At 40.6% G+C, this 26,904-nt stretch overlaps 2 protein-coding genes across 7 annotated transcripts in view; one reads left to right on the top strand and one right to left on the bottom strand.

Annotated features, from left to right (window-relative positions):
• The window catches only part of cops2 (COP9 signalosome subunit 2), a 37,773-nt gene extending 16,335 nt beyond the window's left edge, over positions 1 to 21,438 (bottom strand). For 2 of the 5 annotated variants that reach the window (XM_043677411.1, XM_043677416.1), the window contains exons 1-7: positions 21,332 to 21,438; positions 18,241 to 18,354; positions 6,694 to 6,771; positions 6,296 to 6,421; positions 1,798 to 1,887; positions 554 to 643; positions 366 to 443 (exon numbers count right to left, since the gene is read on the bottom strand). In XM_043677411.1, coding sequence (XP_043533346.1) covers positions 366 to 443; positions 554 to 643; positions 1,798 to 1,887; positions 6,296 to 6,421; positions 6,694 to 6,771; positions 18,241 to 18,354; positions 21,332 to 21,385 — 630 coding nt within the window. In that variant the 5' untranslated portion in view covers positions 21,386 to 21,438. The remainder of the gene's footprint in view (positions 1 to 365; positions 444 to 553; positions 644 to 1,797; positions 1,888 to 6,295; positions 6,422 to 6,693; positions 6,772 to 18,240; positions 18,355 to 21,331) is intronic. The other 3 variants (XM_043677413.1, XM_043677414.1, XM_043677415.1) reach the window with 3 other exon arrangements.
• Positions 21,439 to 21,532: 94 nt separating this feature from the next.
• The window catches only part of galk2 (galactokinase 2), a 119,967-nt gene continuing 114,595 nt past the window's right edge, over positions 21,533 to 26,904 (top strand). The window contains exons 1-2 of one of the 2 annotated variants that reach the window (XM_043677418.1): positions 21,533 to 22,545; positions 26,812 to 26,902. Coding sequence is in view for 1 of the 2 variants with exons in the window: in XM_043677417.1 (XP_043533352.1) it covers positions 22,490 to 22,545 (56 nt within the window). In the remaining variant the exon portion in view is untranslated. The remainder of the gene's footprint in view (positions 22,546 to 26,811; positions 26,903 to 26,904) is intronic. The other variant, XM_043677417.1, reaches the window with a different exon arrangement.

Below are 26,904 nucleotides of genomic sequence, written 5' to 3'. Positions count from 1 at the left end.
TTGCTTTTATGTTATCCTTGACTTCCTTGTTAAGCCCTGGATGACTTTTCACAATTTCCTCTTCCTCTCAGGAATATACTTAAATTGAGAGGTATTTAGTTTCTCCTTAAACATTTGCCACTGTTCTTAAACTGTCCTGCCCTTATTTTTGCCCACTCCACTTGGGCCAACTCATTCGTCAGGCATATATAATTATCTTTGCCGAATGCTAAAATGCTTTTGTGTGACTCGGTCTTCACTCTTTCAATCTGAATTTGAAATTTCTGTAAACGTACCAGGTCAAAAGACTACTGTTATGAAAAAAAACTAAACACTTAATTCAGATCATTACTATTCCTCGGATTTTGCAAGGGAAGTCCGACTACCTGACATGATTGGTGGAGCTGGCGTAATATTTTCTGTAGTTTCCCAAATTCTTCTCTTTCCAAATACAGCTTGCCAAGCTGAAAACAAATAATATCTTTGTTAATTGAATATCACAGTTGCTTTGCTCAGAGTATTAAATTGATCAGGGTTTAAAGATTTTTAACTATAACAAAAAGACTGTAAGTACCTTCGTGTTTGTCTTAAACCACAATCGATCATTCTTTGCATCTTTCAAAGCTTCAAGTGTAGTTTCATAAAATTCTTGCAACAAATCCATCTGCGAGTAAAGCAAAGTTTTAATAAAGCTACAGCCCACCCCCAGAAATTGATAAGGGTTATTGTTTATTTAGCCTGGACCATAATCCTAATTAAAAGTGGAAAAGATCAGATTTGGTTCACAAGCTGAAAAGCTATAAGCATGGACTAAATGTTAAAATCTGAATGATTACAGCACAGGAGAAGGCCATTTGGCCCCCTGTGCCTACATTGGGTCTGTAAAACTGATTATTATGAAGTATATGAGTGTAAAATGAGAAAAGGCCATTTTTTCCTTTAAACACATTTAAACCTGTACACTGGCGCTGCAACTAGCACTCATTGTTGTTATGATCAGATTCTGTCAATCATTCGTAAAACCATATAATCTATCACCCCATGCGCAAGGTGCAATTTTACACCAGGTACCAGACTTCAGTAATGGGTCTATTCATTGCTAGTCCTAAGTTTTCTTAATAAAAAAATCTTACTCTCAATATCAGCTCATTGCTCCTATTAGAAGAATTTTCTCTCATTTGGAAAGGGTGCTAAAATGAATATTATTGTCTAATTTAGAGGAAAATTGAGTTTTAATAAATAACAGCTTTTGTAGGAGTTGCAAAACCTTGTTAAGAATATTCAGTTCTTGAGGCATTTTCTGAGGATCCGAAGTTTTCTTTAACATTGCATCATGAGAAAATGATAGGTCATACTAGAGGCAGAAAGCTAGTACATTTACATTTCAATTGATTTAATGCATCCCTCTCAGTAAACACCATACATTTTTCTCATGGAAGTTTCCCTTCTGTGTACATGTATGCTTTATTGATGGTGGTAAAAAGTTTGAGAACTTCCTTTTCACACTATCACTAGAGCACAACAGGTTTAACTGTCTTGAACAACTAGGAGACCGACACCAACACACAAAACGTGGGAATTATCATGGCATAAAGGTCTAGAAACTGCAAAACAGTTCAAATGTGCTTGCTCACTTTTAATTCCCACAATTCCCATGTCTGCACCTATATACACCTGGAGGGCAAACTAATGAAGATTAACATAGCTCAGATTTATTTAATCCCTCCACCATGGACAAGAAAAAGTGAACAGCAAGCAATGATGTTAGATTTTGGTCCATATCTTTGTCTCCTGACATTATGCAAATCTTTTTCTGACCTTGGATTCAGCTTCCCCTCCAAAGCAAGCTTTCAGGTCCGTTTCTGCGATTCCCCCGTTGCTACCCTGCCTCTTCATCGACTTCTGCTGCTTGAACAAGGTAGATGCAACAGGTTCCGGAGAGGGCAGGTAAGGGAGGAAAAAAAAGGGAAGGGGAAGGAGGAGATAGAAATAAAAATGTGAAAAGGACAGAAAGATGTTAAAATGGGAAGAAAAGTAATGTGACAAAACAGAAAAAGTTTTAAAAAAAGGTTCAGAAAAGGAGGACATCACAAAAAAAAAATCCAGTTCAGAAATAAAACTGAAATGCAAATAAAATATAAAAAGTAGGCAAAATAAAATTGAAAGAGTAATAATTGGAGAAGAACATTAAAGTTTCCTAGAATGCTTCCTTCCTCTACACTCTCCCTCCTATTCCTATTTAGGAGAGAATGCTTCTGAGTTGTAATGAGAATTTGTTGGTACTCTTATCACAGTAATTAATGACACATGGAGTTTTGGCTGGGAAAAAGTGCAAAGAAAATATGAAAGTAGTGAACTTTTATGGTTTTAAGGCCAGAATGTCACAGTCACACAATGTAAAAAACAAACGCAGGTTAAAACCTCTCCACTCTAGCTCTATGATAATACCTAAAATACTCCACAGTAAAATTATCTTGCCCTATTTTCTTGCAACACAAACTTAAGTATGTGCAGTAAAGAAAACAGCTGAGTGCAGTGTGAGAAATTCTGCAACAAACTGAAGATATGGCAAAGAACAAAATGTGGAACATTGTGGACAAGCAATTATTTTGAACTTTTGAGGCATCTTGAAGATTACATTTTCAGAAGGCAGACATGTCAGCTTCACACAAGCATCCAGTGATATCTGAGTGTTAAAATACCAACCCTATTGCTGATAGCTAAATCTTCCATTAGTTAATTTTCAGAAATAGTTGTGAGGTGGACAGCATTATCATTTTTATGTTATTGTTACAGAACATTTGAATTGGCTGGGTTATTAGATTAGATTAGATTAGATTACTTACAGTGTGGAAACAGGCTCTTCGGCCCAACAAGTCCCGCCGAAGCGCAACCCACCCATACCCCTACATTTACCCCTTACCTAACACTACGGGCAATTTAGCATGGCCAATTCACCTGACCTGCACATCTTTGGACTGTGGGAGGAAACCGGAGCACCCGGAGGAAACCCACGCAGACACGGGGAGAAATGTGCAAACTCCACACAGTCAGTCGCCTGAAGCGGGAATTGAACCCAGGTCTCTGGCGCTGTGAGGCAGCAGTGCTAACCACTGTGCCACTGTGCCACTGTGCCGCCCATGATTTTACTATATATTAACTGATTTGCTGCTTAAGAAATTCTAAAACTTGATTTGTTTACTGAGTCAGCAACTATCACTGTTTCCACATTTTCTGTTTGGTTCACAATGTAAAAGAGAAAGACACTGAGAAAAAGTTTGGAAATAAAAATGATCAGGAGCTGATGTGGTGCTTCGGAGAACTGAAATCTTAACGAGACTCAGAATTCTTACTTCTGACCCAAGGTTTGAGCTACAATTGGGACTACAGCAGCTAACCCAGATTGAAAATTCAGTGCAATTTGTGAGAAAGTGTGTTTTTACAGATAAGACATTTAAAGGAAACCAATCTGCTTTTTCAGATGGATGTATAAGATGGTAAGGCACGATTCAAAAAGCAGCACAAGTGTTCTGCTGGTGTCATGGACAACATTTATCCCTCTATATCAGTATTTGTTTCATTTATCAGCAGCGCTGGCAGCATCCATGGACAGAAAGCAATTAACCTTTCAGAACACAGTTCTGAAGTGGGTCACTGGACCTGAAACACTGACTCTGCTTTCTCTCCACAGATCCTGCCAGATCTGCTAAGTTTCTCCAGCTATTTCTCAGAGAGAGAGGTAGGTACTATTGCGCTTGTTTGGAGATATAAAAGAATGAAAATCTTGAATTACACTCAAACTCAAGGAACACTGAGGAGGTCCTCATAACGTCCCTTTTTGAAGGACATGTTGCTGTTGATTTTCAAGTTAAAAATATCATAGGAAAAATTGCAAGTTCCACAAGTTCCATATAGCACGAGAACACTCAACATTTTAAATAATAAGTTTTATAAGAGAGAAAAGTTCACGAAAAAGTTGGCATCTGCTGACAAGCTGAAGTGCTTGATTAATCTATGAAAATAGTGTAGCAGGTTAAAAGAAACATAACTGGATACATTTGAAGCTCACAAATTTGAAAGCATACTAAAAACAGGACATAAATGAACATTGTGTAATTACACAAGTACAGCAGATACATTTATGGTATTTGTATAATTTATCTATTAACATTGTTTTAAAAGTATGCGAAAACCAAATTTATATTCCTGGTTTTGAGAGAATGGTTGGCATATCATTCCACAGCTGCTAAAAGTGCCCCCAAATCTCTCCTAAATAGCTGCTCTTTGAGTGGGAAATGTTGGCAGGCTATTCAACAGTGGAAAAACATCACAGTTAACCCTGAAAAGATATGCACGTCTTTTTAGCAATTGTCATTGGACAGCAATCAGGATCAGAAATCCTGGAAAAATCCCTGAATTTATTTGTGTTGTTGCAAAAATAAATTCAGTCTTTTGAGCATTTCAGATTTCAAGTTCAACCTAGTTTTATCTAAAGTATTAACTCTAAAATTAGGTTTCAGCAAAGAGTGAAAAACACAAGTCATATGCAATATTTGCACGGGACAAGTTCTTCATCTTTTCTCTATCCTGATGGCACATATGTATTTGGCTAAACAAAGCTCTAGAGGACTAAATGAGTCAACATATTTAGACTTACACTGTTGAGACAGATGCAAGCGTAAATTACTGATAAAACTTTTGCTGATTGCAAACAACTTATCTTTTAACTTTTCAAAAGTACACATTTGCTTGTATATGACTTCAGTATAAAGTAAGTCATGCAGCAAATGAAAAAAAAAATCAACTTTTGCAATTCATGTTACCTACTTCATGACACAGAGGTCAAAATATTACATTAGGCTTCATTTCATTCATACACTATTCAAGTCCATTCGACATTTTGACATTTGACAGCACCTGATAATACTTGCTCCGTTGTGTTGTCAGACTGTTTATCTGACATCCAATCTCACTAACTGCCACAATACAGCATTCATTGGCTTTGGCAATCATGTTAGACTCCATACTCTTATGAGCAATTCTATTCTCTTTCTCTCCATGGATGAAACTTTCATCCATGTTTATCTTAGCCCCGGTCTCAATTGTTTTAATGCTCTCCTGGCTAGCCTCCCATCCTTAATAAACTTCAGCACATCCAAAATTCTTGCTCCCTGTGACCCATTCCACACAAAGATCTTCAACAATTAACCTATGCTCACTGAGCTACATTGGCTCCCTGTCTCCCAAAGTCTCCAATTTAAACTTTGCATTATAGTGTTAAAACCCTCATGGCCTTTCCCTTCCCACATCTATAACCTTGACTAGCCCTCCAACTTTGATAACTCTGCATTTTCTCCATATTTAGCCTCTTTTGCATTGCTGACTCTTTTCAATCAAACATTAGTAACTGTACCTTCAATCTTCTATGTCTTAACCTCTCAGAGTCATACAGCATGGAAACAGACCCTTCAGTCCAACCAGTCCATGTCAAACATAATCCCAAAGTAAACTAGTCCCACCTGCCTGCTCCTGGCCCACATCCCTCCAAACCTTTACTATTTATGTACCTATCAAAATGTCTTTTAAACATTGTAGTTGTACCTGCATCCATCATTTCCTCAGGAAGTTCATTCCATAAGCGAATCACCCTCTGTGCAAAACATCTGCCTCTCATGTCTTCTTAAAATCTCTCTCCTCTCACCTTAAAAATGTGTCCCCAGTCTTGAAATCCCTCTTCACTTCATGCTCCTGCTTTAACACCAATTTGTTTGTTTTACCTCTGCTGACACCTCCTAATACAGCTTTCTTTGGTTTGGTAGTTTTATTTTTTGTCCAATTATACTTTTGTGTAGTGCCTTGGGATTTTTCCTTTGGATGAAAGGCATTTTATAGTTAAATCATTGAATTCCGGACCCAATTTATTTATTTTGAAGCTTATGCAGATTATGGCAAACATACATGGAGAATCTTTTAAAATTTTTTCTCCTTCTCTCAAATAACTTCACGTTATGGCCATTCCCCACTTACCATTGTCCAGTTATAAGAAGTGATGCAAACATTGACTGCCAATTTTACAGACCCAATGTATAAAGGTGCTAAGTGCATTCAAGAATGTTTTTGCATTCATTGCTTGAAAGGAGAATCGACTGAAGATTTGCATTTAATATTTATATTTAAACATATTTAAATTCTACTGATTTTTCACAATTTCTTCCATAACTGTGGCAGAAAATGACCTAAATGTACAATTATAAAACAACAAGTTCAATATCAAAACCAATAACAAAGTTTCAGCAGATCAGTTTCAAATGCATACCTGTTTAGAAGTGGATATATAATCAAGGATGGAATTGATGGATTTTTCTGAATAATTCCTTGTGACTGCACTCCGGATGTATGTTAGCAGCTGTTTATATCGGTTCATCATTTCTGGATAGTTACCCTATAGTACAGTGCTCAATCATTTTCTATTTGTGACTTTAATTGGAAATTACATTAGAAACTACATGTAATAATTATTTAAGCAGTCAGATACAAAGAAACAAGTAATCCAAAGAAATACATTAAGCAATGAAATAAAGGCAATTTAATGAATATATCAATTATTTTAGCACTTTCATATTTAAAGAGAAATTACTTTATCTTTAAAATACAATTAGCATGACTAGAAGTTTCCATGATAGTTCCAAGTAACATTACAATCAATGTTCTTACCAACTTAAAGTTGATTTTAATCATTTGTTTGAGTGCTTTAAATCCCCACTCTCCCTTTTCACCTTCTAGTTCCAACACCTGTGGGAAAAGAAATCTAAATATTTCTATTGCTTACGTGTCAAAGATAGCTACTTATTTTTCAAATCGTTATTCTGCAATTCTTGCATCACAAAATTAACTAAATAGAAATGCCAGTTGTTTAGTGTATTGTTTTAAAAAGTGAGCTGTCTTCATCAAGTGCAGAGTTGAATACTCAAAATATTTTGAAGCTTGTACAGTGAAGTGCAAGATGTGCATTTATGGTGAACTAAGTATTTGTCTGTAAAAATGTCAAATATATTACTTTATTGTAATCTCCATTCAGCAGACTATGCATGTCTATGCACTATGGGTTTAGCTTTGGCATGAAGCAATTGTGGGAGTTGAAAAGTGTGGCACTGAAAAAGCACAGCAGGTCAGGCAGTATCCAAGGAGCAGGAGAGTCAATGTTTTGGGCATAAGCCCTTCATCAAGAATGTGGGGGAAGGGTGGGAAGACTGGGCTGAGGATAAGGTGAGGGGGGAAAAACGGCAGATTTGGAAAGTGAAGTTAATGTTGATGCCGTGTGGGTTAAGTGCCCCAAGATGGAAAATGAGACATTCTTCCAGTTGTCAGGTGGCTTGGATTTGGCAGTAGAGGTGGTCGAGGACTTGCATGTCCTTGGGGGAGTGGGAGGGGGAGTTGGCGTGGTCAACCACAGGGCGATGGGCTTGTTTGGTGCGCATGTCCCAGAGATGTTGCCTAAAACGCTCCGAGAGTTGGTGTCCTGTTTCTCCAATGTTGAGGAGACCATATCGAGAGCAATGGACATAGTAGATAAGGTGGGTGGATGTGCAGGAAAATCTCTGCTGGATATGAAAAGATCCTTTGGGGCCTTGGACAGAGGTGGGGGGGGGGCGGGGGGTGAAGATGCAGGTTTTACACATTCTAGCAGTGGCAGGGGAAGGTGCTGGGAATGAAGGGGGGCAAGTACCTAATGAGGGAGTCCTGGAGGGAATGGTCTCTGTGGAACACAGATATGAGTGGGGAGGGAAATATATCTCTGATGGTGGGGACTGATTGTTGGTGGCAGAAATGGCGGAGGATAATTCTTTGTATCTGGAGGTTAGTGGGGTGAAAGATGAGGACTGGAGTGGGGGGAATCTATCCTTGTTGTGAGGTTCAATGGTAGAGGTACAGGAAGTGGAGGAGAACCACTGGTGGGCATTGTTGATCACATGGGAGGGGAAACTGTGGTTAATGAAACAGGAGGCCATCTGGGATGTCCTGAGTGGAACTGCTCGCTCCACCTGGGAACAGACATAGCAGAGGTGGAGGAACTGGGAGTAAGGGATAGTGCTTTTACAGGAGTGGAAGGTGGTGCAGTCCAGGTGGCTGTAGGTTTACACCTCTTGTGGCAGTAAGGGAAGGTGCCAGGACTGGAGGGTGGGTTGTTGGAGGGCATGGACCTAATGGGGGAGTAATAGAGGGAATGGTCTCTGCAGAACGCAGATGGGGTTGTGGAGGGAAATATATCTCTAGTGACGTCTGATTGTAAATGGCAGAAATGGCGGAGGATAATGCGCTGTATTTGGAGATTAGTGGGTGGAAGGTGAGGATCGAGGGGGGTTCTATCCTTGTTGAGGTTGGAAGTGTGGGGTTCAAAGGCAGAGGTGCAGGAAAAGGTTGGTACGCGCTGGAGGGCATTGTTGATCACGTGGGAGGGGAAATTGCAGTCCTTGAAATAGGAGTCCATCTGGGAGATACTAAATGGAATTGTTCCTCCTCGGAGCAGATATGGTGCAGCCAGAAGAATTGAGAATAAGGGATTACGTTTTTTACGGGGCGGGGTGGGGTCCAGGTAGCCGTGGGAGTTAGTGAATTTGAAATAGATGTCTGTGTTGATTGGTCGCCAGAAATAGAGACTAACAGGCCCAGGAAGGGGAGGGAGGTGTCCGAGATTGTCCAGGTGAACTTGGGATCAGGGTGGAAGGTGTTCATGAAAATTATGAAGTGTTCAACCTCCTCATGGGAGCACGAGGTGGTGCTAATACAATCATCAATGTAGTGGAGGAAAAGGTTGGCGGGGGGGGGGGTTGTGCCAGTGTAACTGCAGACGATGGACTGTTCCACATATCCTATGAAGAGGCAGACATAGCTGGGGCCCGTATGGGTGCCCATGGTCCCTTTGATCTGAAGGAAGTGGGATGATTTGATGGAGAAGTTGTTGGGGGTGAGGATCAGTTCTACCTATTGAATGAGTGCATTGGTGGAGGGGTACTGGTTGGGTCAGCAGGAGAGAAAGGAAAGGAGGGTTGGAGGCCTTCGCCATGGCTGATGGCCATGTATAGGGATTGCATGTCCATGGTGAGGATGACGCGTTGGGGGCCAGGGAAACAAATGTCATGGAGGAGATAGAGGGATGTGGGAAGTTCCTGGACAAAGGGGGACGGGACAGTATTGAGATAGAAGGAGATATGTTCGTTGGGGCAGATGGAGGCAACAGGTCGACTGGGACAGTCAGGTTTGTGGATTTTGGGTCAGAAGTAGAACCGGACAGTGCGGGGTAGTGGAACTATGAGTTTGGAGGCTGTGGATGGGAGACCCCCTGAGGTGATGAGGTTATGACATGAGGGAGATGATGGTTTGGTGATGGGAGGTGAGATCATAGTTGAGGGGGCAGTAGGAGGAGGTGTCCTGAGTTGGTGCCAGTCTTCAGTGATGTCGAGGTCAGTGCGCCAAACCACCACTGTGCCCCCTCTTGTCTGAAGGTTTAATGGTGAGGTTGGGGTTGGAGTGGAGGGAGTGAGGGCTGCGTGTTGCAAGAGTGAGAGGTTGGAGTGAGTGAGAGGAGAGGACAGTTTGAGGCAGTCAATGTCACTGTGGCAGTTGGAGATAGAAGTTGAGGGTGTGTAAGCAGCCCACATGGGGTGTCCAAGACGATGGACTATTTTGGAGATGGGAGAAGGGGTCGTCAGAGGGTGGGTGGGAGTCACAATTGAAAAAGAGATGGAGGGGGTGAAAGACAAGTTCAATGTCGTAGCACGTGCGGAATTTGTTGACCTGGGAGCATACTGGGATGAAGGTGAGACTTTTATTGAAGTGAGAGGGAGATCTGGGGGAATGGTAAAAACTTGACAGGTCTGGGGACTGGTGTAGAGCTGGAGTTGAGAGTAGAGGTGGACACTGTCCTTGAAGTGAGGACAGTCATGTGATTGGTAATGTCTCTGGAGAACTCCTGTATAAAACTTGCGCTCACAGCTCTTCCCTCACCTCCAACCAAGGGCCCAAAGGATCTTTTCATATCCAGCATAGATTTTCCTGCACCTCCACTCACCTCATGTACTATGTTCATTGCTCTCGCTGTGGTCTCCTCTACATCGGGGAGACAGGACACCAATGCGTGAAGCACTTCAGTCAACATCTCTGGGACATGCACACCAAACACACCCATCGCCCTATGGCTGACCACTTCAACACCCCCTCCCACTCCCCCCTAAGGACATGAAGTCCTGGGTCACCTCCACCGCCAAATCCAAGCCACCCGACAATTGAAGAAAAAATGCCTCATCTTCTGCCTTGGGACCCTTCAAATCACATGGCATCAACATCAACGTCACTAGTTTCCAAATCTTCCCTCACCCCATCTCATCCCAGATGCACTCCTCCAACACGACACTGCCCTCTTGACCTTTCTATCATCCTCTGACCTATCCACTCCACCCCCACCACCGACCTAACAGAATAACCCTCACTAGCACCACCTATCACCTTTCCAACTCCCTTGCCCCAACCTCACCCTCAAACTTCTCTTTATCTCTCAGCCCTCTGCCCCGCACCCTGCATCACTCCCTCTCCCCCCACATTCCTGATGAAGACTTTCCTGCTCCTCAGATGCTGCCTGACTTCTGTGCTTTTCCAATGTCACCCTCTCGGACTCTGACTCTCCAGCATCTGCAGTCCTCATTTTCTCCGTGACACAATTTTGACACCACATGGAGAGATGGAGAGCAAGAGTGAGGGCGAGGGAGGAGAAAAAGAAGATGCAAATACAGTGATGTCCAGCGAGTGTTGGAGGGTAAGCAGGGCCTTTTGTTAAGCAGAGGCTCAGTTGCTGGCTATCTGAAGCTTCAACACATGGCGATTTTACAAGAGAGGGCGTGTGTGCATGCGCGCGCATAAGGTGTGAAATTAAGGACGGACTACTGGCCACCCTCATCTCTTCCCATCCTACCCATCCCAAGTTATGCCTGATCCAAGTTCACCCGATCTCCAATTTTTATTTTGGGGAGGGGGGATATCTGACTGTCTCAACCCCTCATTCTCTCCAAAGCCCAAGACCAATCAAAACCTCCAGCTGTTCACACCATCCCAGTACTTTAGACAGCACCTCAAAAAAAAGACATTTTACTTGTGTCAAAAACACTTCTGGAAATTTTACAAAGTTTAATGGAAGAGACACAAATCCTGGATAAAGTCCACGAGGAGTTGTGAATACAACAATACATTGGGATACTTCGCTTGTAACAACTTGACATTCCTGTAACTGACTAGGAATGGAAGGTTCATTAAACTGGAGTCCCTAACCCAGTTTTTTCCATAGGCCCCATTACTTCTATTGCACGATTTTCTATAACAACACTGCACAGAAACACAATGACCATGTTATAGGAGAACTATCTGTAGGTAACATTTCTGATACAGCAAATGAACATCAACATATGGGGAGTTTTCTGTGAATTATACATTCATCCACGATTTCATGTCAGAACAGAACAAAGACAATTTTTAAAGACTGAAATATAAAATAACCTTTCTACATTTATAATTATACAAGTTTGTTAACATTAACCAATTACAACACGGTGCTAAGCAAGCAGCTTGTCAATAGTAAGTTATTAGCTGTTTTGAAAATGTGAATACTGAGCAAGACTTCACAAAACACTTTTAAATCTAATCAGCTATCATTTGACTAAGTGTGTAAATTCTCAATTAATTTTAGGAAAATTGCTGACAAGGAAAAATTAATTAACAATGGGGAGATGGTGGTAAAGTGGTAATATTATCAAGCGAGTCAGCCAGAGGCCACGTTAATCCTGTGGGGATACAGGATCAAATTAACGTTCCCTTTTATCATTTCTTCTGCAGCATGACCCTCTGAGGCCTGTGCATGACAGCAGCTCGTGGATGCGAAGCCAATGCATCAGCACGCTGATTTTTGTGCATGGAATGTTTGAGCAAGACAGAACGTCCATTTAAATCTGACCATGGTTGATGACAATGTAAACTAACCTCAGTAATGGTGACAACAACAACTATCACGAATTGTTATAAAAACCCACCTGGTTCACTAATGATCTTTTGGAAAGAAATTTTCCATCTTAACTTGAACTGGCCTGGATGTGAGCCCAGACACACAAATGTGGTTGACTCTGAACTGCCCTCTGAAATGACCTAACAAGCCCCTCACTTCAAGGGGTAATTAGGGATTAGGCAATAAGTGCTGGCTTTACATCCCACAATAACTTCCACAGAAGTTTAAAGAAGAGTTAAGAAATCTTCAACAGAAAAAACAGCAATTACTGTACATTTATTAAAAATAAAATTTCCGAACAGGACTATGAATTCATCTGATTCCTGAAGAAGGGCTAATGCCCGAAACGTCGATTCTCCTGTTCCCTAGATGCTGCCTGACCTGCTGCGCTTTTCCAGCAACACATTTCCGTCTCTGATCTCCAGCATCTGCAGACCTCACTTTCTCCTATGAATTCATCTGAAAGACTTACAAAATGCTAATAGCCTGTATACAGTTTACCATTTTAAAAAATATTTGGCCAAAAGCAAATCCAGCACAAAAATCAAACTGAATTTGAAATTCGATGATCAGAAATTACAAGTCACAATTAACATTGGGAAAGCAAGCAAACAACAATAAAATAATCATAAATAATGGCCCAGAATAGTGGTCAGTGTAGAATTCCAACATGATTTTGCACTTGCCATTAATTATAGGGAGTAAAATGCCATCCAACAACAGTCATGTCATGAAGTAGCCAATCAGGCAGACTGAAGATAAAAAAATATGTTGCTGGAAAAGCAGGATTCTCCTGCTCCATGGATGCTGCCTGAACTGCTGCGCTTTCCAGCAACACATTTTCCAGCTCTGATCTCCAGCATCTGCAGTCCTCACTTTCTCCTCTAGACTGAAGATAAACCAGATTAAAAAGCATGGAATGTAATTTATTAATTTTAATTTCCAAAAAACAAAACTAAAATTGGGACCTACAGATGGCATTAAGTGGATGCAAAAATCCCATAAATAAAGTTTGAAAGACAAAAGTTTTAAAATGTTTTACAGAATGACACTCCACATTCGTAAATTTAGTATTTCAGCGCTGAAGAGATTTTGCAGCAATAATAATGACTTAGAAGGTGGTTTTAAAAAAGGTCAATCACAACACATTGAACAATTTTAATCTTTTCGATTGTTTTTATGCCTAATGTTTAAAAAGTAGAACACAACAGTACACTCTGTGTAACAGAATATCACAAGCAGTAAGTACTGATTTCTGAGTATAACTGAGCGCGTGCAGATGACAGAAGCTTATGTCTATTTTATGCATAAGCCAGTAAATGTTAACAGCTTTGCCATCATTATCTACCCTGTCTTTTTATGTTAAAATCTTGAAGACTTTGATTTGGGCGGCACAGTCGTTAGCACTGCTACTTCACAGCGTCAGGAGCCCGGGTTCAATTCTAGCCTCGGGCAACTGTCTGTGTGGAGTTTGGACATTCTCCCCATGTCTGCGTGGGTTTCCTCTGGGGGCTCCGGTTTCCTCCCACAATCCAAAGATGTGCAGTTTAGGTGAATTGGCCATGCTAAATTGCCCATAGTGTTCAGGGATGTGTAGGTTAGGTGCATCAGTCAGGGGTAAATATAGGATAGTAGGGGAATGGGTCTGGGTGGGTAACTCTTTGGTGGGTCGTGTGGATTTACTGGGCCAAATGACCTGTTTCTACACTGTAGGGATTCTATGCTTAAAACTACAAATTCTGAATCAACATTTTGGGTTGTTAACTGAATCATTATCAACTGTTAAAAAGTACAAATTAAAAACAGCAAAATAAATAAATATGGACTGATCTACATATCATTTCCTGGTACATAATATTTTCCAAAATGTGGTTGAAGTACAATATAGTGCCAACTTGCATTGTTTTAAGTGTACTCCTCAGAAGAAAACATTGATTGGAGAATGGAAAGGTAAGGCCACGTGGGAAGGAGATACAGCAATCATTATGAGGACAGTGAAAGACTGCAGTGGGACATAGTTAAAGGAACTATTTTTATGCCATAAAATGAAATAGATTGAAAAAACCAAATAATATCATTTAAACGGACTTGAGGGACCTTAATTTGCAGATTATTATTAGTGTTCCCTGGACAAATGGATAAGGATATTAAAAAAAGGCCTTTGTACTAGAGACACCATATTCAACAAAGAGATAAATGCAAACAAAAAGATTCAGTTGTAATTGAGAAGGATGTTATTAAGAGTTGAGAAGTTGGGGCTTTATTCAATGATGGGAAACGTATGAAAGAATGACCTAATTGAGGTGTTCCAGGTGAGGAAGGGTTGCAGTAAGCTAACTAATTAAAGAATGTGAACACTGGACACGTAAATGGAAATGTAAGGACACAAATTCAAGATAACCATAGAAATAAAAGAAAAATTATCAAAAATCTGTTTATGTTGTGCAATTATTTTTCATAAACAGTTGCAAAGCCCACGATTTCTTTTGCAGATAATTGCTTGATAAAAAGGAATACCAAAAAACATATATACATTGGAGTTTAGAAGACTGAGAGGTGAGCGCACTGAAATATACTGATTCTAAACAGGCTTGACATGGTAGTTGCTGAAAGATCTTTCCTCTCATGGAAGAGATCTGAACTAGGAGGACAGTTTCAAAGGGTCTCCCATTGAAGACAGAAGAAAATAATTGGTTATTAATCTTTTAAAATTCTCTAACCTAGGATTAGTGGAGGCAGACATTGATAAATATTTGATCCACTAGGGATTTTAGAGTTATGGGAAACAGGCTGGAAATGTAAAAAAATTGGAGCAGAGTAGGTCATTGAGCACTTTACATAGGAATATTGAAGGTAGCAGCAGGAGGTAGCCTTTTGGCCCTTTGAGCCTGCTCCGCCATTCATCACGACCTTGGCTGATTGTCCAACTCAATAGCCTAATCCTGCTTTCTCCCCATAACTTTTGGCCCCAAGTGCTATACTTAGCCGCCCTTGAATACATTCAATGTTTTGGGATCAACTATTTCTTGTGGTAATGAATTCCAAAGGCCCACCATTCTTTGGATGAAGAAATGTCTCACCTCCATCCTAAATGGTCCACCCAGAATCCTCAGAGTATGACCTCAGTTCTGGACGCACCCACCATTGAGAACATCCTCCCTGCATTTACCCTGCCTCGTCGTGTTAGAAATTTTTAAGTCTCTATGAGATTCCCCCCTCACTTGTCTAAAGTCCAGCGAAAACAATCATGACCTCATCAATCTCTCTCCATACATCAGCCCTACCATTCCTATAATCAACCTGGTAAACCTTCACTGCACGCCCGACGGCAAGAGCATCCTTCCTCAGAAAAGGAGCCCAATACTGCACACAATATTCTAGGTATAGCCTCACCAAGGCTCTGAATAACTGCAACAACATGTCCCTGCTCCTGGACACAAAACCTTTCACAATGAAGGACAACATACCATTTGCCTTCTTTACCACCTGCTGCAATTGCACGCCTACCTTCAGCAACTGGTGCACAAAGACACCCAGGTCCCATTGCACACTCCCCTCTGCCAACTCATAGCCATTCAGCTAGTCATCTGCCTTCTTGTTTTTGCTTCCAAATTATACTGCATCTGCCACTGATTTCCTCACTCACCCAACTTGTCCAGATCATGCTGAAGCATCTCTGCATCCTCGTCACTGTTCATCCTCCCAATCAATCTTGGTATCATCTGCAAACTTTGAGATGTTATATTTTGTTCCCTCATGCATATCATTCATATATATTGTGAATAGCTGGGTTCCAAGCACCGATCCCTGTGGTACCCCACTAGTCACTGCCAGTCAATTTGAAAAGGACCCAGTAATTCCTATTCTTTGCTTCCTCTCTGCCAATCAGTTTTGTATCCATCTCAATACACTTTCCCTAATCCCATGTGCTTTCCCTAATCCCATGTGCTTTAATCTTACACAATAATTTCTTATGTGGGATTTCGTTAAACACGTTCAGAAAGTCCAAATACTCAACACCGATTGGCTCCGCCTTGTCAACTCTACTAGTTACATCTTCATAGAATTTCAACATATTTGTCAAGCATGATTTCCCCCTCATAAATCCATGCTGACTCTGTCTGATTCTGCCATTGCTTTCTAAATGTTTTGCTATAATGTCTTTGATAACAGATTCGAGAATTTTCCCCACTAGCGATGTTAGGCTTATTGGTCTATAATTCCCTAGTTTCTCTCTGCCTCCCTTTATGAATATTGGAGTAACATTAACTACCTGCCAATCTGCAGGGACTCTTCCAGAGTTGATAGAATCCGGGAAGATGACCAGCAATGCCTCCACTATTTCTAGAGCCACTTCCTTAAGTACTGTACTCTGGGATGTAGATTATCAGGCTCTGGGGATTTATCTGCCTTCAATCTCCTCAATTTTCTCAGCACCATTTCTCTACTAATAATGATCTTACTCAGTTCTTCCCTCTGTCTAAATTTTGCATTCTCCAATACTTTTGGTATCTGATTTGTGTCCTCTTTTGTGAAGGCATAACCAAAGTATGTATTCAGTTGCTCAGCCACTTCTTTGTCGCCTATTTTACATTCCCCAGTTTCTGTCTGTAGGGCACCTACATTTGTCTTCACTAATCTCTTTCTCTTCATGAACCTATAGAAACTCTTAGTGTCAGTCTTTATTTTCCCTGCAAGCTTTAAGCCTTTTAGATTAGATTAGGCTCCCTACAGTGTGGAAACAGGCCCTTCGGCCCAACAAGTCCACACCAACCCTCTGAAGAGCAACCCACCTAGACCCCATTCCCCTACATTTTACCGCTGCACCCAACACTACGGGCAATTTAGCATGGCCAATTCACCTAACTTGCATATCTTTGGACTGTGGGAGGAAACCAGATCATGCGGAGGATACCCACACAGACACAGGGAGAACATGCAAACTCCACACAGACAGTTGCCCGAGGCGGGAATTGAACCCGGATCCCTGGAGCTGTGAGGCAGCAGTGCTAACCACTGAGCCACCGTGTCGCCCGCACTGACAGAGAAAAATAAAACCAGCAATGCTGGTTCAGCCATTTATTATGATCATGGTTGATCATCCAACTCAACGGTATGTTCCTGTTTTTCACCTATACCCTTTGTTTGCTCTTGACCCAATACCACATTTAACTCTTTCTCGAAATCATACAATGTTTTAACCTTGACTACTTTTTGTGGTAGTGAATTCCATAGGGTCACTACTGTCTGGGCGAAAAGAAGTCTTTTCATCTCAGTCCTAAATAATTTCCCTATGTCCTTAAACTGTGACGCCTGATTCTGGATTCACTGTCATCAGATACTTCCTTCCTGCATCTATCTGTCTTGTCCTGTTTTACAATGTTATAGATTTCTATGAGAAACCCTGCCATTATTCTGAACTTCAGCAAATATAATTCTAATCAATTTAACCTCTCCCCATATGTTAAATCCTGCCGTCACAGGAATGAGCGCTATCTCCCATGCATCTCCTCACAAACACTCATGGAGTTGCGGTACAATCAGACCTGCTGTTCAATGGTGAAGCAAGTTTAAGCATCAAATGGTTTAATCCTCCTATTTCTCATGGTTTTATTAGTTTTAAAAGGAAGAGTGTGTAGGATTGGATTATTTTTCAATACTTAATCAATTTGACTTCATTTAGCAAACACCAAATTTAATTATATCTTGTTTAACTAGGGCTAGTTGTAACAAATTACTGCAAAGAAGAAATCCATATGGCCCAGGTCAAAAGTAATGGGTTTATGGTTGTTTCCATGACTCAGGTTAACGCAAATGTTGGCTAACACCCGAGAATGCTCAGAGGTAAAAGGGCTTTTCTCAAAAGACAAATGATGTCTAAAATGGTTTGTAAGTTAAAGTACGTAATGGGTTACCTGCAGAACAAAAGAAGGCTGTATAGTTTTTGGTAAATAACTTTATGAATTATCAACAGTTATTGTGACTGGGATTATATCTGATGACTTATCTCGAGAAAAAAAATCCAGCATAGATTTGATGGCTCAATAACATATTTTTGTTTTCTAACATGTGAACTAGTCTAGGTTAAGAGAACTAGATTGCCTTAGTAGATAAATTTTAAAAAGCTACCCTTGTAAGGTATGTTCAGAAAAGATATGAACAAAATATTATCTTATCATAACATGTATTCCACTAGATAACATGCAATAAAGAACCTTTTGGAAGCTGCTCAGTGCTGCTTTAGGATCATCCTCCTTCAATGCTTTGGAATTGTAGTACTGATTTTCCAAATCCACATTCGGCTCGGAGTTACTATCTTCAGAATACTCCTGTTGATTAAAACAAAAAGTAGTTGATGGAACCAAAATCTGAAAAACATAGTGTTATTGTCATTCAGCATACTTTCATGCTTCTACAGCATGTCTTGTTTTATAGTTGATCATATAAAATTTAAAACAACGGATTTGGTTTCTGAGTAAATGTACAAGTAGCCTGTGCAAGGTGACTTCAGGAACACCAATAAGAATTGAGCATTGAATTAATGACAGTACCTCAGACAACAGGACCTCAGAATCATACACCACATTAACAATTATATTGTCACTGATAAATTCAGCTTCTTCACAATGTTCATCCATTAAACATTTATTGATGATTCAGCAGCTGTAATCTCCACATTTTATGTCACAAAATGAAAATTCTATGAAAGCACATTTAAAAGGAGCAGGCATGAGTTGAGAGCAAGATTAACTGGATTTTTCTTTGAAAAACATGAATACATTTGATAAACCAAATGGTTCTCTTCTGTACTGTATTATTCCATCTGTACATTAACTCTCAAAGCAGGACTGATTAAAAATGTTTGTCTTTATACAAATACTGTAAACTGCTGGTTCAGTAAAATGCTCCTCACACCAATCAGGACATCTTGCAGATTAAAACGAAACAAGAATGACGGATGTTGAAACAAAGACAGGAATTGCTGGAGAAATACAGCACATCTATCAGCATCTATGTCAAGAAAGCAGAGTTAACATTTCAAGTCCAGTGACTCTTCATCAGAACAGTTAATCAGTTCTGATGAAGAGTCACCATACTTGGAAAGTTAACATTGCAGATTAATTTTACATACCACCGCATTATAAATTAATTGGTAATAAATAATTATATATTTGATTGGTATTGTCATTGTCACTTTAGAACTTGGTTGCATGAATAATGGCTGCATGAAGATTCCATCTATACCTACCTGAACCAGTTTGCACCAAGACTTTATTAATGCAGATGTTAAACAGGACTACTTTTTCATCTTTTACTAGATCACTCTTTAAAGAGCAAGTGTTTAATAGCAGAAAGCAAAGAATATGTCATTGCTTTGGGCTGTACGAACATGAATGGTGCTGCTAAACTGCCACTTCTTATGACAAAAGAACTCAAGATGTCACATTGTTTTACAAATGTCAAAACACTAGTCACATGGCATGAGGTTAACAAAGCCCCTGGATGACCTCAAGCATTGCTAAGGCGTAAAACAGAAAACAAACAAAATGTAACAAGAAAAATCATCCCATAAGAGTCCAATGAATGCCTATTCACTTGCCCACATGTTTTTCTAGCTGAAGCTAGAACATGCTCTGGGATTACACCACCACAGTATAGAAATACAGGAAAACTTGGTTGACTACAATGAAAACATGGCTAATTTGTACAAAGACAGAATGCTAAGCATGAAAAGATTTTTCTTGCACTAACTCTCATGGTTCTTCAAGCCTTTTACATACAAAGTCAAATCATTGTAAGGTGTGAACAATTTTAAAAATGAAATGACTTTTTTAATGTATTTACTGCACTGTTTTAATTTCCTTTATTTTGAAATACAACACAATCTAAGACTCAAAGGGCTGAAAGGCCTTTCTCTGCGCTACAGACATTTATGACTATGACATTTGTAGGAGAAAGTGAGGGCTGCAGATGCTGGAGATCAGAGCTGAAAATGTGTTGCTGGAAAAGCGCAGGTCAGGCAGCATCCAAGGAACAGGAGAATCGACGTTTCGGGCATAAGCCCTTCTTCAGGAATGACATTTGTAGGCAAATATGGTTGCATAGGAATTTCCTCAGCTATCTTGAAGCTCTGTTTAAAATTTCAGTTGACCTCCCTGCAATGCAATTTATTGATCATCTCTTTCCAGTTCAGAATAATTTTTAAAAATTGTATTCAGCACATAATTTTAGTTTTAAAGAATGTTCAAAGCTCACACTTAGATAACTAAATATACACACACAAAAATTTAATAAATGAAACTAATCATTTATCACTACAAATGGAGGTGACCCAATTTGATTACAAAATTATCAATAACAATGGGAGATGGTCACACATTAGTAATGCCATTGCAATCCAGAACCCCAGGCTCAAGCTCTTGGTATATGGGTTTGTATCTTGCCTCAACAGCTGGTGGAATTTAAGATAACTTAATAAATGTGGAATATAAAGCTAGTCCACTATCCCAGATTGTTGTTAAAACCTATCTGTTTCACTAACGTCCTTTCGGAAAGGGAATGTGTTGTCCTCACCCAATTTGGCCTTCATATGGTTCAAGACTCTCAGCAATGTGGCTGACTCTTAACTACCCTTTGGAGTGGCCAAGCAAACCATTCAGTTCTAAGATAATTAGGGATGGGCAACAAGTGTGGTCTTCCCAGCAACACCCACCTCACACGTAGAAATAAAGATATTTCCACATTAATCAAGTAAACAATCGCAGTGTTCACAGATAATTGCACTGCGTTAGCACACTATGTCAAGCAAATTATGAAGCCCTAAACCGCCCGTTTACTATTTTTGTATTAGGAACTATATAACTGAAAAGCTATCATTTTTGTTAAATTTTTAACAGAACTTTTATAACGGATACAAGAGGATGATTTGTAAATGGTGGACTTCTACAGATCAGGCCTAACGTGTTTCGACCTGACCAAGTGTTACTAGGCCCACTTCGTCAGGTTACCACACAACTTGAATCTGTGACCGAAAATATAAGACGGAGTGAAACTGTTTTTAAAAATATCATTTGAAACCTTATAAAATTAATGTGGTTTCCGCTCAAACGGATACTCCGCTGCCAACTACCAACAGTCGAAAGCTCGGGATGGCTCACTCACAGCAGCTAATGTCCCTACTCTGAGGCGGGGACACGGCTTAAACTACACCGGAAAAACCCTGAACCGTGGCAAACAGAACCTCTGGGCAATACAAAACAAAAAGACCGAATCGCTTATGTATAATCATGATATTAAAACCAATACCAAGTCATAATCTTCCTCATCATCGCACATAAAGTCATCCTCCATGTCAGACATCTTGGAAGTAGTTTTTTTTTGTGTACGAGCCCCACAATTCCGCGCGGTTTCCAATTTGAACTGCCGGGGAGGTTTTTCTATGGGACACAAATCCCCAGTAACCGAGCTGAGGGACGGGGGGAGGGATTCAGTGGGACACTCAGCCTCAGCAAACCGGGCTGAGGATGGGGGGAAGAGATTGAGTGGGACACTCGGTCTCAGCAAACCGAGGTGAGGGTGGGGGAAGGGATTGAGTGGGACACTCGGCCTCAGCAACCGAGCTGAGGGTGGGGGAAGGGATTGAGTGGGACACTCGGCCTCAGCAAACCGATTTGAGGATGGGGGAAGGGATTGAGTGGGACACTCGGCCTCAGCAAACCGATCTGAGGATGGGGGAAGGGATTGAGTGGGACACTCGGTCTCAGCAACCGAGTTGAGGATGGGGGAAGGATTTGAGTGGGACACTCGGTCTCAGCCAACCGAGTTGAGGATGGGGGAAGGGATTGAGTGGGACACCCGGCCTCAGCAACTGAGCTGAGGGTGGGGGAAGGGATTGAGTGGGACACCCGGCCTCAGCAACCGAGTTGAGGATGGGGGAAGGGATTGAGAGGGACACTCGGTCTCAGCAAACCGAGTTGAGGATGGGGGAAGGGATTGAGTGGGACACTCGGTCTCAGCAACCGAGTTGAGGATGGGGGAAGGATTTGAGTGGGACACTCGGTCTCAGCAAACCGAGTTGAGGATGGGGGAAGGGATTGAGTGGGACACTCGGCCTCAGCATCCGAGCTGAGGGTGGGGGAAGGGATTGAGTGGGACACTCGGCCTCAGCAAGCAAGTGCACGAGTTGTATAGTTGCAGTTGTTAAGGTGTTGGGTATGAAGAAAATGCTTTAAAGGGGAGCTGTTGTATTTTATATGACTTGCTTACAAGTCATCCTCCCTCTCCTCATTTGTTGAGAAATACTTGACCATGTCTGTCCCATTCCGCAGTGGGTGTGTGCGGGTTGTTCGGATGTTAGCAGGATATCCGTGATGAGCGGAACTTGGAGTCTCTGGAGCTGCGACAAACGCCCAGAAATCTGTTTATTTCCAGCTATAGATCCAGGGAAAGGGTAGTTGAGGAAGAATGGTGGATAAGGCGACTCCTCCCCAAGAGCCGGTTTTGGTGGCTGACAGTGAAAGGTAGCAGGCACTATTGCAGCTTTGCCCGTCGCTTTTTACAAAGACTATCGGTGTTTGATTATCCTGAGATTCGACGATGGGGTGATAGTTTTCTTTTAAAGCCGTGACGTGGTGCTCAAATTTCCTTTTTTTTACTTGCTAATCTAAAACTCGAACTAATACCAATAGAAGTGTGGCATTGTCTCTCCATATTGAGCCTTTCATAAGGCACTTTCACAATCTTAGACACAAAGTACAGAACATAATCTGTTGTTAATAAATTGATGGGCCACGAAGACTTTAAAGTTAAGCGGCGAAACGTATTTGGCAATCAAGGACATCGGATTAATTCAATTGCTTTGATTAATGGGACTTATTTGATGGACGACGTACATTTCATTATATTGCCGTACTTGAATTATTTTGAACTTGAAATATTTGCATCCATGAAACTGACAAAATACTTAATTCAGTTTCTTTTCATGATCGCCCCGACCGTGCAATCCTATAGTCCGATTCAGTTCATTTCTCTCTCTATAATTAAGCATAACCAGCCGCTTAAATGCTTGCAGTTGTCATCAGATTTCCCTTGTGCGAAAATTGCACATCACGGGAACCACGAGAGTTGTCACGGGATGAGCCAAACCCATTTAACTGCTTATAGTTTGACCATGGCAGGTCTAGGACGAATGAGCTGATCATCCTGTACATATTTTCACTATACTATAATCAAACTGTACACTACGGAGAAGTCTCTATCGTCTAATACATACATTAGGCTTGATCAAGGACTTAATCAAAGTCTGCTATAAGGGTGTTGTTAAATTTGAGGATGCAGAAAAGATCTACAAGAGTGTTGCCAGAATTGGAGGGTTTGAGCTACAGTGAGAGGCTGAATAGGTTTGGGTTTTTTTTTTTGCCTGGAGTATCAGAGTCTGAGGTAATCTCTTATAGAGATTTATACAATGGTGAGGAGCAGAGGTAGAATAGCCAAGGTCTTTTCCCTGGGATGGGAATATCCAAAACTAGGTTTAAAGTGAGAGGGGAAAGATTTAGAAAGGACCTGAAGGGTAATTTTTTACAAGCAGAGGGTGGTGTGTGTGTAGAACAAGTTGCTAGAGGCGAATACCAATAGAACATTTAAAAGACATCTAGATGGGAAGGATTTAGAAGAATATGGGTAAGATGCTGGCACTTCGGACTAAGTCGGATTGGGTTGCCTCGTTAGTGTGGATGAGTTGGACCGAAGGGTCTGTTTCCTTGCTATATGACTCTGAGTCATAGAGTTTTTATAACAAGGAAAGAAGCCCTTTGGCTCATTGTGTTTACGTTGGTCATCAATCATTCAGTTTCCAGCATTTGGCTGTTAGCATATACTGTATACTACGGCATTTCAAGTGCTTGTCTAAATCGTTTGTAAATGTCTTGAGCATTCCTGCCTCTACCATTCTTTCTGTGAGTTTCAGGTACCCACAACATCCGGGGGAATTTCTTTACCCTGAAATCCACTCTAATCCTCTTGCTCATTGTCTTAAAAGTGTGCCCACTGGTTATTGACCCCTCTACTATGAGGAAATGTTGCCCCTTTATGACTTTGAATACCCTAATCAGACCCCACCTCAGCCTTATAATGAAAACAACCCAGCCTATCTAATCTTTCTTAGAGAGTCATAGTCATTTAGCATGGAAACAGACCTTTTGGTCCACTCATCCACACTGACTAGGCATTCCATTCTGACCTTGTCTCAATTGGCCTACATCCCTCTAAACCCTTCTTATTCATGTACCCATCTAGATGCCTTTTAAATGTTGTAATTGTATTTACCGCCACCACTTCCTCTGGCAGCTTGTTCCATCCACACTCTAAGGATCTTTTTAAATTTTTCACTTCTCACTTTTAACCTATCCCCTCTAGTTTGGACTCCCCCACCCTAGGAAAAAAGCTATTCACCCTATCATGATCTTATAAACCTCAGTCTCCATGCTCCATGGAAAATAGCCCCAGCCTATTCAGCCTATTCCTATAATTCAAACTCTCTGGTCTTCATAATGTTCTTGTAAATCTTTTCTGCACCCTCTCAAGTTTAGCAACAACCTTCATATAGGGCAACCAGAATTGTACACCGTATTCTAAAACTTGCCTAATCAATGTCCTGTACAGTCGCAATGTGATGTCCCAACTTTATACTCAATGCACTGACCAATAAAGGCAGGCATATCCAATGCCTTCTGCACCATCCTGTCTACCTGTGACTCTACTTTCAAGAAACTATGCACCTGCATCCCTGGGTCTCTTTGATCGGCAACAGTCCCCAGGACTCTACCATTAGTTGTGTAAGTATGCCCTGGTTTACCTTACCAAAATGCAACACGTCTCATTTAACTAAATTAAACTCCACCTGCCACACTCTGGCTCATTGGCCCATCTGATCAAGGTCCCTTTGTACTCTGAAATAATCTTCACTGACTACTACACCACTTACTTTGGTGTCATCTGCAAACTTACTAACCATATCTCCTAAACATAGCTGAATTGCTCCAACTCAGGCAACATCCTGATGAAATTCTTCCTCACCCTTTGCAGTGCAATCAAATCTGGTGATCAGAACTGCACATAGTACTTAAGCTGTGGCCTAACTAACACTATGTACAGCTTAATCATAACCTCCTTGTTGTTGTATTCATTTCCTTGTCTAATAAAGGCAAGTATTCTATATGCCGCCTTAATCATCTTATCTGCCTGTGTTGCCTTCATGGATCCATGGATATGCACTCCATAATCTCTTTGATCCTCTAATCCTTTGAACCTGACAATTCAAAGTCATCTATTTTTCCTTATTAGTCTTCCCAAATGCATTGCCCCTCACATTTTTTAATCAACATCATTGGGTTGTTTCACACCTGGAACAGGTGGAACTTGAACTGGAGCTTCCTGGCTCAGAGGTAGGCTCCCTACAATAGCCACGCCCCACCTCACTTTTCTTTAATAGTCATAGAGTCATAGAGATGTACAGCATGGAAACAGACCCTATTTGGTCAGGCTCAATTTGAAATGCCGTGTAGAGGCTGAGTGTTCTTCAGGGATGCTCTTCTCATGACTATTCCCCCAGATTAATTTGGGGGAATGCAATCCATGAATAATACTCTATTTACATCTCATTGTTTTGCACTCATTTTAATGCATTAGCATCTATCATGTGAAAGCAGAACATAAAATGAATGAGACTGTAGGATTGCTTGAGATGTTCAACTGTAAAGAAGTTGCAGAAGAATGTTCCCAGTCTCATGGATGGCAATATTCCAGTTCAAAATTGTTTCAATAAGTTAATTAGGCATGTTTAAATACAATAAAATATATTTAATTAAAATTTTAAAAGGTATAAATATGTACAAGAGAAATTGCGCTTTCACAGCCGCATCATTTAAACATACTAATGATGGCATCAATCGACTATATTTTCACTCCTTCTCATCCAATGTCGGCTCAGATTAAATATCTCCATAAGGAAGGGCCTGTGTCTGAAGTGATTGGACCTGAACTTATTGAAATCCCCTTCCAAGATTTTTGTCATTTATAAATGGTGCAGAAATTCTGGGATGTAATTATCTGCATCTACGCCACAATTTGCTGTGACTTTTGTGATGCCTTGTGAATAGATCCTTGGTGAAATAGTTGAATAACTAATTAATGTGGCTCTGTCCCCATTAAAATCAATGGTGAGAGTGGGGGTATAGATGGGATGCTCTTTGGAGGGTTGGTGTGGACTCGATGGGCCAAATAGCCTCTTTCAGCACTGTGGGGATTCTATGATTCTAAGTGATGTAGACCAGTTCCAAACAAGTATCTTAAAGCCAGTTACTCAAGTATCAGGAGAGAAGTGGCTAAGGATAGATTAAAAGAGAAGGTAAGGATAGATTAAAGAGACTTAAACTATTGCAATGAATTGTAAGCCTGAGGATATATAGTAATTTAGAAACCAGCAAAGGGTGGTTATAAGTTGATAAAGGAAAGAAATAGAAACATGAGAATAATCTAATCAGGAATATAAAAGCAGTAGTAAGAGGTTTGGCAAGTATATAAAAAGTTGGATGATAGTGACTAAAATATGTGTTGATCTATTCGAGGCAGAGACAGGACAAACTACCCAAGGAGAATGAAGAAATATTAGAGACTTTGAACAAATATCTGTTTGCCTTGACAGTAGGAGATTAAAATTAAGTCTTAGAAACAGACGATATCCAAGGGGCTAAAAAGACTGAGGAACCTGTGTTAATATATATCAACAGAGAAACAGAATTGGAGAAACTTAAAGGTTTAAAAGCTGACAAACCCAGGTCCTGATGACTGCTATGGAGCTCTGACACAGTCTTAACAGCTGT

This window comes from Chiloscyllium plagiosum, chromosome 36, assembly GCF_004010195.1.
Source record: "Chiloscyllium plagiosum isolate BGI_BamShark_2017 chromosome 36, ASM401019v2, whole genome shotgun sequence".
NCBI lineage: Eukaryota > Metazoa > Chordata > Chondrichthyes > Orectolobiformes > Hemiscylliidae > Chiloscyllium > Chiloscyllium plagiosum.
The sequence above is the reverse complement of the archived record's forward strand: the minus strand, read 5'-3'. Positions and strand labels throughout refer to the sequence as shown.